At 42.4% G+C, this 12394-nt stretch overlaps 2 protein-coding genes across 6 annotated transcripts in view; one reads left to right on the top strand and one right to left on the bottom strand.

The window, feature by feature from the left end:
- tpte (transmembrane phosphatase with tensin homology) overlaps positions 1 to 2216 on the top strand; it is a 69309-nt gene extending 67093 nt beyond the window's left edge. Inside the window, exon 18 of the mRNA XM_078222322.1 lies at positions 1128 to 2216. Coding sequence (XP_078078448.1) covers positions 1128 to 1239 — 112 coding nt within the window. The 3' untranslated portion in view covers positions 1240 to 2216. The remainder of the gene's footprint in view (positions 1 to 1127) is intronic.
- Positions 2217 to 2956: 740 nt separating this feature from the next.
- LOC144499817 (mitochondrial ornithine transporter 1-like) overlaps positions 2957 to 12394 on the bottom strand; it is a 401928-nt gene continuing 392490 nt past the window's right edge. For 3 of the 5 annotated variants that reach the window (XM_078222328.1, XM_078222326.1, XM_078222327.1), the window contains exons 6-7: positions 9125 to 9283; positions 2958 to 3394 (exon numbers count right to left, since the gene is read on the bottom strand). In XM_078222328.1, coding sequence (XP_078078454.1) covers positions 3273 to 3394; positions 9125 to 9283 — 281 coding nt within the window. In that variant the 3' untranslated portion in view covers positions 2958 to 3272. Of the gene's footprint in view, positions 3395 to 9124; positions 9284 to 12394 lie in introns of all 5 variants that reach the window. The other 2 variants (XM_078222330.1, XM_078222331.1) reach the window with 1 other exon arrangement.

Here is a 12394-nt window from a genome sequence, read left to right as displayed (position 1 = left end):
GTAAAATTTACTGGAAATCTAGCACTAATAATAGAAATTGACTGGCTAATAGTGTCTCGTATCTTCCAACTTGGAAGTGGGGTTATAGAGGGCGGGGGGAGCAGGTGAGGAATAAGGAAAATGAACTACAATGGCATCTTTGTGCATTCTTTGAGGGAGGAAAGGTTGCAAATAATCCACTCTGTTGCCATATGACTGTCTTCATAATCTACCCTATCTCGCACCAGAGATATCTGAAATCAAGCTTCAGGCACACTTCCACAATATTCCAACCCAAATTTCATGTGTCGGGGGACTTTAGCTACAATATCGGACACAAAGGTAAAATTATGATCGTCATACAGGTGTTTAATATTCTGTTCTGTGGTTTTGATTTTGTTAGGTAGATGCTGCTAGTTTGAGAGAATTTGATTGCTAAAACATTTAAATTAACATCAACTGGGGTTTTTGTCAAACGGATAGAGACAAGTTTGTCCCTTTTTTGCAACTTTAAACACATTGATTTGTCCAATGCAGTGGGAATGTGATTAGCAATTCATCTTTCACTTGGAATTCAGATTGCAGAATCCTAAATCATAGAATCCCTACAGTGCCAAACCAGGCCATCAAGTCTGCACTGACCCTCCAGAGCATCTTACCCAAGCTCTCCCTGTAACTCCATATTTACCCTGCTAATCCCCTCTCCCCCCCCCCCCCCCCCCCCCCAACCTACACATCTGGGGGCGATTTAGCATAGCCAATCCACCTAACCTACACATCTTTGTGGCTGTGGGAGGAAACCGGAGCACCCGGAGGAAACCCACAAAGACACTGGGAGAACATGCAAACAGTCACCCAAGGCTGGAATTGAATCTGAGTGTCTGGCAGTGAGAGGCAGCAGTGCTAACCACTGTGCCGCCCATGTTTGACTACTACTGGATTACATTTTTACCAATAATAAGTCTGAACCCTTTATCTACAACAGTAAAGTGTCAATGAGAATTTTTGAGTTGATCTGTATTGGATTTACTCTGCAGTCAATTATTATCTGATGAGTCTTTCTGCTCACAAGTTATCCAGATCATCTTGACAACTCAACTGCTGCATAGTTTATTTTAATGTTTTTGTTTCTTTTTAAATTTGTCCAGGCTCTACTTGTCTAGAGATGAACTTGACAATCCACACAAGCCAAAAACCTGGAAGATCTACAGTGAAAAATTTGCAGTGGAGGTGAATTTTGATGATCCTGATTCCAGTTAAGCTAGCACCACCTCAGGAACAGAATGGGTATTGAATGATTCCAGGCAGTTTGTAATGTAAATATTGTATTGGGAGTCTGGTACTGCCTTCATTTGTGGGGTGGGGAGGGGGTGAGAAATATTATGGGAAATTCTACTTGCTGCAAGATATTCATGTTTAAAAACTTCAGACTTTTGCAACTAAGGGAAAAATGGTCAGAGTCATCTATCTCTGGTGCTGCAGGCCACCCTCCTTACTTCCACCCCTTTCCAGCCCATTTTTCCTTCAGGTTGCCAGTGTTGCATTTACCTCATCAGAAAGAGGGTGTGATTATCAGTTATCCCAGAACTGGATTAGTCTTGGATATTTTTTACTTTAAAAAAAACAGATTTTGTTTTTTCCTATCCAATAGCATTTTTTCCCCCAGAAAGAACATGAGCTATCAGCAATGTTACAACAGAGTTAATAAAAAGCCTGCACTCCCCCCTCGATCTTCGAAATTCTATGATTTGTTGAAATGATTTGTCCTGTCAGTGATATTTCAGTAGCCCGATAATGTATTTAGACATTAGTTGTGCAGTATTGAATGATGCCACTGAAACACCTAGATAATTGTGTTCTTCAGGAGAAAGACTCCAACCACAAATAGCACTACACTTGCAGGGGGGAAACGGGAGCAAAAGAGACTTTGTACAGCACAGGCATTAATGTAATTATCCTATTAATACTTAAGCAACTGTTCATATCTGCTTAAAATGAAGCGGCTTTTTCTGTATGTTACAAAACCTTGAGCCTAGATCACTTCCAATGGAATTTGTGCGCACTTCATGTTTTGATATGAAGTTTAAATACTACCACCCATACTTGAACTACATGTTCAGCAATGTTTGTTCAACTATCAAATGTCAGTAGTTATTCAAATGCATCTATCATTGAATCCATTTATAAATGTAGAGTTCTTGAATTTTTCTTCAATAAATAGTAAAATACTGATTTCCTAATTTTGGGATTCCTCCTAGCCATTGTTACCAGTAGCAGAATAATGTTTTTTGACATGCTTTCCTATTGATAGAATTGACTTGTGATACTGTAACTTGGTGATGTTTACAGAAGGTTAAAAGGATCCAGTTCCTGCTCTTTTCCTACCCATATGTTGCATCTACTTATATGAAGTAGGACAAGTACAATAGGTATGTGCACTTTTTTTGAAATGAAGTGACGTGGTTGTGCTTTTCAATACCAGACTGTATTGGACATCCTGCTTGCCATAACTGCACAAAAGAGGTTGACGGTGAAAACGCCAATGTGCACCTGAGATCCTCTGTTATGTTAGTATCATTGGAAATCCGCTCTTGATAATACCTTTAAACTTGATGATGCAGATAATAAAGGTACGCAGTCTTCTAAATTTAGTATAAAATAAACACTGCTCCGGAAAGATGAATATCCTTCTGCCTTTTGAAAATGGAGGTAGTGAGGAAAGGCAGCTTCTAACAACCAGCCGTGTGCGCTGAATCAGGAGCAGTCTTACTCTGTCTATTACCCCACCACCCACCCACCCCTCCTCTCCATGATCTTTTTATTAAAAATTTAACACACTTTTCCAGCTTGTGGTGTGATAGTGATTTTTAAAAATAGCGCACTTTTCCTTTCCAGCTTGTGGTGTGTGGATAGCGGAATGTCAGAAATGCTTTGAACCAAATTATTTTTAAGCTGCCATCCTCCTGCTCCTATACCCTTAAGTTGAGTTCAGTTACAATCAAAGGGCTTTTGATTTGTTTCTCTTGGAAATGGAGAACACAATTTTAATTTTTACAAAACATTACAGTCTTGGCAACAATTAAGTTAATATTGGTTGATAAATTATACCAGTTTTGCTGCTTTTGACAGACCCACCCATGTGCAAAGAATTCCTTTGCACCTACTATATGCACTCCTCCATGTACTGCACCAAGTATCCAGTTTTACGTTCCAGCTAGCTCCTAAGATTTGACACTTTTTTTTTGCAGATCAAACTCTCAGGATTAAGGCTTCAATCTCTCTCCAAATACCCATCAGTCACTCATGTAATCCATCATAGCTCTTCTGCTCAGTTCATAGGCCAAAAATAATGCACCATTGGCAGGAAATGCACGTATCATTGTTGGTGTTAATCCAGAATATATCGCTTTAACACCTGTGGGTAAAGAAAAATGAGAACTTAATGCTGAAGCATAGAATTAGGTGGTGATGTGCTTTGTTGCCCCCTACAGTTTTAAACTTTAAGTAGAAATTATTCTTTTCCCAAATTCTTCTTTTACTTTTATACTTTCATAAAGTCACAAATTGAATTGTTAACCCACAATAAGCATTCATACTAGTTAAGTACCTGGCGATCTTGGATAACGAGAATAAATCTTAAAACAGACTGGCATTTAACGAATGCCTTTCAAAATGCTTTGGGAGACCAATTAATATGTAGTCCTTGCACAGCACTATCCCACAAAACTGCAATGAAAGATACTGGGTGCCGATCCAGCAAATGCTGCTTTGTTCTGTTTCAAGAAATAGTTTTTAATTCTGCATTTTCTGATGGTTCTTGCTCTTAACTTATCTCTTCCAACATGAAACTACCCCCAGCACCTGAAGTTTTATACCACACTCGCAGGCATTGCTTTGATATAAACGAGGTAGATTACAATAATTCTGCAGGTATCTGAAGCATGGACTATATATTCCTTCAAACTAGCCAGGTTCCTGGCATGTTGATAATGGTAGTCCTCATTAAAGTTTTTGTGCATCTGCATTTATAGGGTGGCACAGTGGTTAGCACTGCTGCCTCGCAGCGCCAGGGACTTGGATTCACTTCTGGCCTTGGGTGACTGCACATTCTCCCCATGTCTGTGTGGGTTTCCTCAGTAAGAAGTTTAACAACACCAGGTTAAAGTCCAACAGGTTTATTTGGTAGCAAAAGCCACACAAGCTTTTGGAGCTTAAAGCCCCTTCAGGTGAGTGGGAATTCAGTTCACAAACAGGGCATATAAAGACACATACTCAATTTACATGAATAATGGTTGGAATGTGAATACTTACAGCTAATCAAGTCCCACATGGCAGGTTGGTTAAGAAGGTTAAGGCTCATCGGATACAAGGAGAAGTGGCTAGATGGGTGGAGAACTGGCTTGGCCATAGGAGACAGAGGGTAGTGGTCGAAGGGTCTTTTTCCGGCTGGAGGCCTGTGACCAGTGGTGTTCCGCAGGGCTCTGTACTGGGACCTCTGCTATTTGTGATATATATAAATGATTTGGAAGAAAGTGTAACTGGTGTAATCAGCAAGTTTGCGGATGACACGAAGATGGCTGGACTTGCGGATAGCGATGAGCATTGTCGGGCAATACAGCAGGATATAGATAGGCTGGAAAATTGGGCGGAGAGGTGGCAGATGGAGTTTAATCCGGATAAATGCGAAGTGATGCATTTTGGAAGAAATAATGTAGGGAGGAGTTATACAATAAATGGCAGAGTCATCAGGAGTATAGAAACACAGAGGGACCTAGGTGTGCAAGTCCACAAATCCTTGAAGGTGGCAACACAGGTGGAGAAGGTGGTGAAGAAGGCATATGGTATGCTTGCCTTTATAGGATGGGGTATAGAGTATAAAAGCTGTAGTCTGATGATGCAGCTGTATAGAACGCTGGTTAGGCCACATTTGGAGTACTGCGTCCAGTTCTGGTCGCCGCACTACCAGAAGGACGTGGAGGCGTTAGAGTGCAGAGAAGGTTTACCAAGATGTTGCCTGGTATGGAGGGTCTTAGCTATGAGGAGAGATTGGGTAGACTGGGGTTGTTCTCCTTGGAAAGACGGAGAATGAGGGGAGATCTAATAGAGGTGTACAAGATTATGAAGGGTATAGATAGGGTGAACAGTGGGAAGCTTTTTCCTAGGTCAGAGGTGACGATCACGAGGGGTCACGGGCTCAAGGTGAGAGGGGCGAAGTATAACTCAGATATCAGAGAGACATTTTTTACACAGAGGGTGGTGGGGGCCTGGAATGCGCTGCCAAGTAGGGTGGTGGAGGCAGGCACGCTGACATTGTTTAAGACTTACCTGGATAGTCACATGAGCAGCCTGGGAATGGAGGGATACAAACGATTGGTCTAGTTGGACCAATGAGTGGCACAAGCTTGGAGGGCCGAAGGGCCTGTTTCCTGTGCTGTACTGTTCTTTGTTCTTTGAGATACAAACAACGTGAGTGGAGAGAGCATCAAGATAGGCTAAAAAGATGTGTATTGTCTCCAGACAGAACAGCCAGCTGTTCTGTCTGGAGACAATACACCTTTTTAGCCTGTCTTGATGCTCTCTCCACTCACGTTGTTTGTATCTTAAAGACTTGATTAGCTGTAAATATTCACATTCCAACCATTATTCATGTAAATTGAGTCTGTCTTTATATGCCCTATTTGTGAACAGAATTCCCACTCACCTGAAGAAGGGGCTTGGAGCTCCGAAAGCTTGTATGGCTTTTGCTACCAAATAAACCTGTTGGACTTTAACCTGGTGTTGTTAAACTTCTTACTGCGTTTACCCCAGTCCAACACCGGCATCTCCACATCATGGGTTTCCTCCCACAGTCCAAAGATGTGAGGGTTAGGTGGATTGGCCATGGTGCAGGCTTACGGGGATAGGGTGGAGGAATGGGTCCTGAGTGAGATGCTCTTTTGGAGCGTTGGTGCCGACTTGATGGGCCAAATGGCCTTTTCTGCAATGTAGGGATTCTATGCTAATCAAACCCATCAATTCTTGTCGATAGTTGTTTAATTTCTGTGCTAATCTAGGTCGAGCTACTGTCACTGTTCTTGACTTTAAGCCAATGGAAGTCATTGTAGAACTCTAATCTAGGGGCTTGCTTGGCTAGGCAGTAGAATGGCTGTGCAACTGCTGATTCCTCAATTATATGCTCCTTCTCGCTTGCTTTTGATCTTGACCCTCTTTGTTGGTTTGCTTCAGCACTCACTTGTGTATTTTAATTACTTGTAAAAATTCTCAACCTTTCCCTGTGCTTCTAGTCCTCCATATGTTTATTTCTTTGCACTGAATTTTTAACATTTCTAGATTCATACTGTCTCCAACCTTCACTACTCCATAGCTGTTTACATTAAAGTTTTGAAATTTTATTTTAGTGTCACAAGTAGGCTTACATTAACACTGCAATGAAGTTGCTGTGAAAATCTCCTAGTCCCCACACTCCAGCGCTGCTTCGAATACACAGAGAATTTAGCATGTCCAATGCCCCTAACCTGCACATCTTTTGGACTATGGGAGGAAACTAGAGCACCTGGAGGAAACCCATGTAGACACTGAGAACATGCAGAATCCGCACAAATGACCCAAGCAGGGAATTGAACACAGGTCCTGGCACTGAGGCAGCTGTGCTTGCCACTGTGAATCTGCCTTTAATACCTTCTCCATGTAATTGGTAATATTGAAAATTGAGCGTTCCAACTATGGTCTAATCTGTCTTGTACAGATGAATCATTTACCATGTTGTGTAATCCCTGTCCTGGATATCTGAACTCACTGATCTGTCATTCTTTGGCGTCCTCCTTTCTGAAGTTTGCTGTGCTCTATCTTGTTTGATATGGGCCAGAGCTCGCATAGTCCTACCTTTCTTCTGTCTTGTGTGTGGGGTGGCACAGTGGCAGTGCACTGCTGCCGCACAGCACCGGGGAGTAGGGTTCTGTTCCAGCCTCAGGTGGTTACTGGTGTGAAGTTTGCATGTTCTCCCTGTGTCTGTGGGTTTCCTCCCAGGTGCTCCAGTTTCCTCCCACACTCAAGATGTGTGGGTTAGGTTGATTGGCTATGCTTAATTGCCCCTTAGGGTGGATACATGGGATTACGAGGATAGGGCCTAGTGGGATTGTTGTTGGTGCAGGCTCGATGGGCTGAATGGCCTCCTTCTGGACTGTAGGGATTCTATGCTACTATGTACAGAGTATCACAATCTAAATGACCATGAGGATTGGGGAACTAAATATTCTAGGCTTTCAAGTCTTAAGTAATAGTATTACAAAAGAGACAAGATTTGATGACAGGCACGGTAGCACAGTGGTTAGCACTGCTGCTTCACAGCTCCAGGGACCTGGGTTCGATTCCCGGCTTGGGTCACTGTCTGTGTGGAGTTTGCACATTCTCCTCGTGTCTGCGTGGGTTTCCTCCGGGTGCTCCGGTTTCCTCCCACAGTCCAAAGATGTGCGGGTTAGGTTGATTGGCCATGCTAAAATTGCCCCTTAGTGTCCTGAGATGCATAGGTTAGAGGGATTAATAGGTAGAAAATGTAGGGATATGGGGGTAGGGCCTGGGTGGGATTGTGGTCGGTGCAGACTCGATGGGCCGAATGGCCTCTTTCTGTACTGTAGGGTTTCTATGATTTCATTTGCATTTAAACTGCTACAAGTTTTGTGACAATATTGGGTGCTTTAATCAATCACCAAATAGTGACAAAAATAAATTTCTCTGCACCTCTGTCCCCAAATTTAACTGGGTTGACCTGCACAATGGTAAGAATGCACAAGTAAAGCTACAGGTCCAAAGCTCTCGATCTGACTCTGGAGAAACGAACAGACAAGGGGGTGGATTGAAGCAGCAGTAATCACGACAATGGTTTTGTATTAGGCTATAAACAAGATTTTAAAAATAAATCAAAGGAGAAAGTTAGCATGATTAGTGGAAGATAGATAGGATGCAAACTCATCCAACTTGGAGCAAATTGCTCCAAGTCTGGAGACCAATTGGAAAAAGGCGATTAAGCACATCAAAAGGTTAAGAGTATGTAAAAAGACTATTTCAGCTGTTCATCAATTATGTGTGGGAAGGGCTGCAATGGTACCAGCACGATGTGATACTGGACTGTAGGATTACTGGATTTTTAAAAAAAGTACAAGTTTCTCAGTTTAGAATAAAGGTTTTTTTTAATATTATGGTAGACTATGTACATAGTAGCATAGAATCCCTACAGTTCAGGAGGCGGCCATTCATCCATCGAGCCTGCACCAACAATAATTCCATTAGGCCCTATCCCCATAACCATGTATCCACCCTGACTAAGGCGCAATTAAGCATAGCCAATTAACCTAACCCACACATCTTTGGAGTGTGGTAGGAAACTGGAGCACCCAGAGGAATCACACAATGTACAAATTTCACACCGAAAGCCACCTGAGACTGGAACGGAACCTGGCTCCCCATTGCTGTGTGGCAGCAGTACACTGCCACTGTGCCACCTATTCAAGACAGTTTGTCCAACAATTGTGCTTGAAGTAAGAAAACCAATCACCTGATCTACTTTTGCCATCCTCCCACAAGAGGCAACATGTTTTCTTGCCTCCGAATCAGATCAAAGTATGTGGATTACTCAGGTCATTGGATTCTTTCTACCATCCCTCATCGCAATAGTGCAGTGGCTCACAATAGCTACCTCCCCAGTTTCTACACTGGCTCATGTTCCTCAATGAACTCTTATGTAGTTGGGACTGGAGCCATTCAACTTGTGCATAAAGATATGTAATACCCATTACTATCATAGTGAAATACAATGAAAAATTCAAATTACATTAGCCATGGGGTTTAGTATCAGCTAAAGCTGTTGCCCGTGTATGAAGCACCTCCATAGTTATCTTTCCCTCTTAACCCTTCCCAACATTACAGGGTCAGTCGTTGCACAATTAAGTTGGGGGAGGAGCGCTAAATCAAAACCAAGGACAGGAAAGTTTGACCATTCTAAACCATGTTTTGTAGTTGACCTGTTTTGCACAAGGAAGAAACAATTAGCTGTCCTTCTGTTATTATAAATTGAATAACACTTGAGCCGGAAGTCTGGATTGGAGGGGAGAAAAATATTATATGCGTGTACGAGTAAGACCCATCTTACCTTCCTTCATAAGAATTTTTCGGAAAGTACTAACGAAACCAGCCTGCTGGCCTGCCATTGAGAGGACCTGTATGCGAGATTTCACACAGTCGATTGGATAGACAGCAATCCACAAGCAGGCACCACCAAAACCACCACTCACCATCAAGGGAATCACACCTTTGGAAATAGAATTCGAGTTGGTCAACTTGTACAAAACCAGTCTTCTTACACTTCAACTATATGTTGAATATTTATATAGACAAACAGATACATTTAGAAATGTTTAATATGCAACAACAATGGAACTTTTCAAAACTATAGATTACTTTGTGTTCAAAGCCATTTCTTGGAGCAGGTCAATAGAGAACTGCTCAATGGTGGGGCCCTTCTGAGCTCAGGATCAGCTGGTGAATTATATGAACATACAAATTTGAAGCAAGACGTGGCTACTTGGCTCCTCGAGCCTACTCTGCCATTCAGTAAGGTCACGGCTGATCTAAACCCCAAGTTCTGCCTACTTCCAATAACATTTCCACTCCTTGTTAATCAAGAATCTCTTATTCTATGAATAGTGCCCATCCCCCATTTCTTCAGTGCATCTCAAAAGGGGAGTAAATGCCAGCCTTGCCATTGATACCTACATTTTGCAAATTCAGATACTGAATTATAGAAATGGTTTACAGTACAACAGAGGCCATTGGGCCCATTGTGGCTGCCCTGGTTTTCTGCTACAGTAACTCAATCCCATTCACCACCTTTTCCATGTGGCCCTGCAGATAATTATCCAATTCTCTTCAGACCGCTTCGACTGAATCTCCCTCCACCACGTGTAGGTAGTGCATTGCCGATTTTAACCACCTGCTACACTTTTTCTCATTTCGCTAATCACTTATTTTGATTGGCAGAAGGGTCGAGAACCAGAGGGCCGTGGGGTTTGCCAGGGTCTACTGTCAGATCCCTCATGATTTTGAATACCTGTGTCACATCTCCCCTCAACCTTCTCCAGGTGAACAGTCCCAGCATCTTCAATTGGAGGAATTTAACAATATATCCACTGACGTCTGTCTAATGTAACATGGAAGAGTGAAAAGTTTAATGACTGGAGCCAATGACTGAAGTTCCTCCGTCTTGAAACCATTCTTGTAGATATTTTATAGAATCCCTACAGTTCAGAAGGAGGCCATTCGGCCCATCGAGTCTGTACCGACCACAATCCCACCCAGGCCTTATTCCCATAACCCCGCACATTTACCTTGCTGATCCCCCTGACACTAGAGTCAATTTAGCATAGCCAATCAACCTAACCCGAACGTCTTTGGACTGTGGGAGGAAACCAGAGCGCCCGGAGGAAACCCATGCAGACACGGGGAGAACATCCAAACAGACAGTGACCCAAGCCGGGAATCGAACCCAGGTCCCTGGTGCTGAGAGGCAGCAGTGCTAACCACTGTGCCACCATGCTGCCTAAATGCACCCTTTCAAACATTTATATCCTCCCTAAAGGGGCGGCAGTGGTGTAATGGTATTGTCACTGGACTGGTGGTACCAGAATTGGACACTACTCCAATTCAGGCTGAAAGTAACCTCATTGTACCTCTGTCTCTGTGTCTATAGCTCAGGATCCCACATGCTCTCAACTTGTCCTGTCATCTTCAGTAGTCTCTGCACATATATTCCCAGGTCCTGCTGCTCCTGCACCTCCTTCGCTGTCGTATCCTTTATTTTAAATTGTATTACTTCACACTTTTCTGCATTAAATTTCATTACTCACTAAATAGTAGAGAGTAGTAGATTTTTCCCTCCAATCGCTATCCTGAAGAGGCTTCACAATGCTTTTCTAATTTAAAAAGCAAAGATTGAGCATATTTAATTTTGTTGCACAAGTGATTCGTAATTTTATAACTATGGCAACATTCAGAAAATTGAAACAGCAGTACAGGTCTTCAAACTGCTCCCACGCTTTCCTGCTCTCCATTCTCTTCCATAACTTGTTAATTGATGTGTGATTTTACTCCATTTATTTTGTGTTGCCATAGCTTTTTAATCCCACCAACCATTAAGCCTCCAACTCATCTGCCATACCATTGGTGGATTACAGCAGTTTACAGCTGGCCATAGTCATGTAAATTCTAAGCAATTCTAATGCAGCCTGTCTTTGGGAACAGATGTGCCTGGTATACATCAGGTAATAAATTTTGGGCAATAGCATTTAGTATCTGGGCAGTGCCAAAATCCAGCGTTCTGCTCACTCACTGCCTTGATGAACAACTTGTAACCAGTGAAAATACACAAGGAAGGATTGGCGACTGGGGGATCGAGGAGAAACTCAATGGGAGAAACAAATCTTAGTTTAGAAATCAAAATAGTAAAAAAAAACTAGTTAGTTAATGCAGAGTGCATTTCATATCAGCAGCTTGTGCAAGCCAAGCCATGATCTGCAAACATCATCCCAAACAGATTGTTCCTCAGAATGGTTTGGAAATCAGCTATCTTTTATTTGTGAAAAGGATACATCTCCTATCAGCCATTTTCCCGGCTGAACGCATAAAATACATGTAGAAATGCTAGCATTTATTAGTGTTTGTTTTCCTGCATTGGTGAAGATTGACATGGTGCTTTCATTTGAAGACTGAAGACAAACCTACAGAAGGAGGTAATTTGCATTTTTCTTTCACTAAGCATTATTCTATTCCATACCCCATTTAATTGCTTAATAAGGAGAGTGCAGAAGTTAAGTTGATGTAATATCTTCAATGAATAGTTTCTACGCTATCATTTTTCAGCCCCCCCTCCCCACCACAGTGTAATGTCATGGTGCCTACCTGAAGGGGAAAGTGGAAGACCATTAACCTCTTATGGCTGCCCAGAATCGCCCAATTGTCTTTTTAAAAAAATATTGGTGGATAATTCCAGATTGACCCCGATTATGGAAAAACCAATCACGAATTTTGTATTCATTGGGGAAAAGATTCTGGAGCTCACCTTAACTATGTGGAGCAAGCTTAATGTCAGGGATTTCACAGGGAATAGGGGCTCCACCTGGCAGCAGAGGAGGTGGGGGGGGGGGGGAAATGTGTTGGTGCTAAGTCTGTCCCACCTTAGGGTCCAAATTAAGATTTTAGCCTGGATCTCCACACTGAAATGCTAGGAATTTAGAAAATGTAAGTACAAAGTGAGCCAATTGCAGGCCCTTAAGCTACCACCACCTCACTCCATCCTGTGTCTGGGCATAAGCAGGTGCCTGACAACAGTACACAAAACAGTAAAGTCCACTGTGGTCAGCAGTGA

This window comes from Mustelus asterias, chromosome 10 (genome assembly GCF_964213995.1).
Source record: "Mustelus asterias chromosome 10, sMusAst1.hap1.1, whole genome shotgun sequence".
NCBI classification, from domain to species: Eukaryota; Metazoa; Chordata; class Chondrichthyes; order Carcharhiniformes; family Triakidae; genus Mustelus; species Mustelus asterias.
Note: the sequence above shows the minus strand (reverse complement) of the source record. Positions and strands in the feature narration are given on the sequence as shown.